Source organism: Microtus ochrogaster, unplaced genomic scaffold, assembly GCF_000317375.1.
Source record: "Microtus ochrogaster isolate Prairie Vole_2 unplaced genomic scaffold, MicOch1.0 UNK74, whole genome shotgun sequence".
Taxonomy (NCBI): domain Eukaryota; kingdom Metazoa; phylum Chordata; class Mammalia; order Rodentia; family Cricetidae; genus Microtus; species Microtus ochrogaster.
Genome location: NW_004949172.1, coordinates 665,804 through 669,698, shown reverse-complemented (window position 1 = coordinate 669,698; position 3,895 = coordinate 665,804). Strand labels below are relative to the sequence as shown.

At 53.6% G+C, this 3,895-nt stretch overlaps 2 protein-coding genes across 3 annotated transcripts in view; one reads left to right on the top strand and one right to left on the bottom strand.

The window, feature by feature from the left end:
* Positions 1-364: 364 nt before the first annotated feature.
* On the top strand, positions 365-3,023 carry Cd3eap (CD3e molecule associated protein). The gene is made up of 3 exons (XM_005370282.3): positions 365-418; positions 559-700; positions 1,782-3,023. Exons 1-3 carry the CDS (start codon positions 397-399, stop codon positions 2,989-2,991), a joined length of 1,374 nt encoding a protein of 457 aa, XP_005370339.2. The 5' UTR covers positions 365-396; the 3' UTR covers positions 2,992-3,023.
* A 144-nt stretch (positions 3,024-3,167) lies between these two features.
* Positions 3,168-3,895, bottom strand: part of Ercc1 (ERCC excision repair 1, endonuclease non-catalytic subunit) — a 12,998-nt gene continuing 12,270 nt past the window's right edge. For both annotated transcript variants that reach the window (XM_005370283.2, XM_005370284.2), the window contains exon 10: positions 3,168-3,273. In XM_005370283.2, coding sequence (XP_005370340.1) covers positions 3,220-3,273 — 54 coding nt within the window. In that variant the 3' untranslated portion in view covers positions 3,168-3,219. The remainder of the gene's footprint in view (positions 3,274-3,895) is intronic.

The window sequence follows — 3,895 nt, the reverse complement described above, 5'->3', positions numbered from 1 at the left end:
CCCTGCCAACCAGAATTCTCACCTGGCTCTTACAGGAATGTCTGCACAATCGGCCTTCTGTCTCTTTAAGACCCGTGGACGGGCTGGGTCACTGCCTCATTAAGACAGTGTTGGAAGAAACCACGTGAGCAAAGTTGGCGGGGCGGACCCTCCGAGATCCGACCAGGCTTGCATTCCAGACAAACAGGGAAGTGATTTCCCCGGAGGTATAGATCGTTGAAAAATTAGTCATTCCTCCGCTGTGTACTGTTCAAAAGCGGAGATCGGCCCGGTTCCGTAAATAGAGTGACAGCGGCCGAGCCACGCCCCCATTCTCTCACGCGACTTGGACGCTTCCGGGTGCGACTCCACCTCCGGGGTCCACGTGGTGGGCAGCGTTCAGCGCAGCTCGTTGGGATGGCGGGCACCCCGGCCTCTGGTGAGTGGAGCGGGGGGGGGGGGGGGGTCCGGGTGCAGAAGGGACTGACTGGGAGGGGGGCTCCAGGAGGAAAGGGACCTACGGGCACCTTGAGAGGTTGACAGTGTCAAAAGGAGCCCTACACCCCGTTTTTATCACAGGCGCTACTCGGTTCTCCTGCCCCCCCAATTTTACAGCAGTATCTCCAGACTCGGATCCCCCTCGTTTCTCCTTGGAGGCGCTGACGTTTCCAGATACAGAAGTGTGGCTTATCCAAGCCCCTGCAGACTTCACCCCACAGTGGTGAGTGGTGGCTCCCACCCAACCTGCTAGGAGTGCCTCCCCCCCCCACCACACCCTGGAAGCTGAACCCACCCCACACCGTGAACCTAGAACTGTAGACAGCCTTTCTGACAACCCGGAGAAGCAGCCTTATTCTGTCTAGCCCAGGCTGGTTTCCAAGTCCCAGCATCGTCTAAGCCTCAGTTTCTTGAGTTCTGGAACTACAAGTGGGGGTCACATAGTCTTTTGTTTTGGAGAATCTTTTGTTTGTTTGTTTGTTTTGTTTTTCAAGAGAGGGTTTCTCTGTAGCTTTGGAGTCTATCCTGCTGTCCTGGAACTAGCTCTTGTAGACCAAGCTGGCCCTCAAATCACCTGCCTCCTGAGTGCTGGGATTAAAGGCGTGGGCAGCCACCACCACCGCCTGGCTTTGTTTTGGAGAATCTTAACATCCTATGTAGTATTTAAACTTGGATCTTTCTGCTTCTACCTCCCAAGTACAACTACCGTGTACAGTTTCATACAGTGCCGGTGATCAAATCCAGGGCCCATTCATGCTAGGCACACACTCCATGTCTGAGCCTCGTCCCTCGCCTGCCTGCCCTAAACATTACTTAGCCGTTAATGATGAGGATTAGGTTTAATCTCAGCACTCAGACTGAGGCAGGAAAATGGTAGGCTTTACACCAGCATGTGCTAGGGAGTACCAAGCTAGCCTCACACACAGAGAGTCTGTCTCAAGAAACAGCCAGGAGCCGGGTCGTGACTTGCAGCACTTGGGAGGCAAAGGCTGGTGGATCTCCGAGTTCCCCGCCAGCCTGGTCTACAGAGTGAGTTCCGGGACAGTCAGGGCTACACAGAGAAACCCTGTGAAGCAAGCAAGCCAGAAGCGGTGGCACATGTCTATTTGCAGTACCTAGGAGGTGATGCAGGCTGATCAGGAGTTCTAAGCCTCACACAAACCCCACACAATAGAAGTTAGTTAAAACAAAACTCAGGGCTCTAGCACTGGCTGCACCCTAGCCCAGAAAAGCTGCTTCTAGCCCTGGCCTCCCACTTTGCAAAGGATCTAGCCAGCCACTGCCTTCTCCCTTTCTTTCCTCAGCCTCAATGGGCGGCGTGTGCCTCTCTCTGGCTCGAAGACTGTTAAGGGCAAACTGGATGGCAAGAGGTGCCGATACCGGGTCCTTACCAGCAGCCCTCAGGCTGGAGAAACCACCTTGCTGGCATCGTCAACAGAGGCAGGAGGAAGACTCACTTGCGCCCCGGCCCCCCATGGGAGCATAAGGATCATGGAGGGTCTTCAAGAATATCTTATCTCTCGGGTCCCCCTGCAGCCCATTCCTACAAGCCTTCCACCTCAGATCCCTGCCGGCCTGCGGCCTCGGTTCTCTGCCTTTGGAGGCAGCCCTCCGGTCACAGGGCTGGGGTCAATCATGCCTCTGAGGTCACCCTCTTCAGGGAAGAGGAAAAAGAAGAGGAAGGTTGCAGAGGCCTCAGATATTCAAGAGACAGTCAACGGGCATGGGGCTATGGAGGTGGACACAGCCTCGAGTGGCCTAGAAATGAGGAAGAAGAAGAAAAGGAAGCATCAGGTGGGCGAGGTAGAGATGTTGGAGGCTGAGACAGTAGAGTCCATGGCAGAGATGACGGAGCCCATGGGACTGCCATTGCCATCTGCCAGCAGCAGCAAGAAGAGGAAGAGCAAGTCCACGGGAGCAGAGATGTTCCAGCGAAAAGAGGAGCTGGAACACATGGAATCTGTGGCGGAAACAGAGCCTCCTGATGGGACCATCCTGTCCCCCACCAAGAAGAGAAAGAGGCAGAAGGAGGCTGAAGGGATGGAAGCAGTGGAGGCCATTGTGGCTGGCTCTCAGCTACAGATCACTGTGGAACCCCAGGAGGAAGCCATCCCACTGTCCCCCACAAAGAAGAGGAGAAAAGAAAAGAGGCAGAATTTGGTGATGGAGTCAGATATGGGGCTCCCCAGAGTGACCACAGAGCCTGAACTTTCCGAACATGGGCTTCAGGCTGAGGCAGCTCCTGTGTCTCCCAAGAAGACCAAGAAGAAGAAAAAGGAAAAGTGGCTGGGCGAGACGCTGGCCTTGGAGGCAGAGGTGTCAGAAGCTGTGCTTGCAGCTAACTTTGAGCCCCAGGTGGCTCCAGCACCCAGCAAGAAGAAAGAGAAAGGACAGGTGATAGATCCCCCGTCTGAGATGGCTGACCCAAGAGAATCCGAGGAACCTGAGGCTGGAGCAATTCAAGGATCCACAAAGAAGAAGAAGAAGAAGAAGCATCAGGAAAGTGGGGTGTAAGACACTGTTCCCCACTGAGAGATGTCTCCCATGGGACAGGAGAAAAAGCAGAAGGGCCCTACTACCATCCTGGGGAAACTGAGGAACTAACAGCTGAGGTGGCCCAGGAAGGTTGTCAGAAACCAGCTTCAGGTGTTCCCCTCCTCAAGCAAACACGTTAGCACATCCAGCAGGAGCCTGGGCCTGGAAAACGCTTTATTGCGACACTGGAGCCTCAGTGGCAGCGGGTCACCGGGGCGCTTTGAGGAAGGGTTCATGGAGGACGTCAAAGAGCCTGCGAGCCTAAGGGCAGGGGAGAAAAGCTTGTCATTAAAGGCTGTCTGCTTAGACTGTGGTTGTTGCTCTTTCCTCCTAGGTTGGAGGGGCTTTGCAGAACTGGGCTCTGCTTGAGACTGCCCAGGAGGCTGGTCTCTCCACTCTTTGTAAGTGGCCCATTTATAACCATAAAACTCATCCATTTGTGGTGGCCACATCTTTAATCCCGCACTCTGAAGGGTCTACAGAGTGAGTTCCAGTTCAGCCTGGGCTATGCAGAGAAACCCTGTTTGGAATAAGTAATAACTAGAATAAGTCAGGAGGCTGGCAGGAGAAGGATCTCAACACTTGGAAAGCTGAGGCCAGAGATCAGAAGTACAAGGCCAACCTCAGTTTGAGCTACTTGAGAAAGTCTCAAAAAAACAAGTAAAAGAAGCAAACAAACAAATACAATTTGAAACATGGTGTCAAGAGTCCTAGGCTGAGCTGGGAGGTGGTGGCACACACCTTTAATCCCAGCACTCTGGTCTATAAGAGCTAGTTCCAGGCCAGGGTAGGCTCCAAAGCAACAGCAAAACCTTGTCTCGAAAAATAAATAAGAATAAAAAATCCTAGGCTGGTCCGGCTAGCTATTTAGCCAAGGATGACT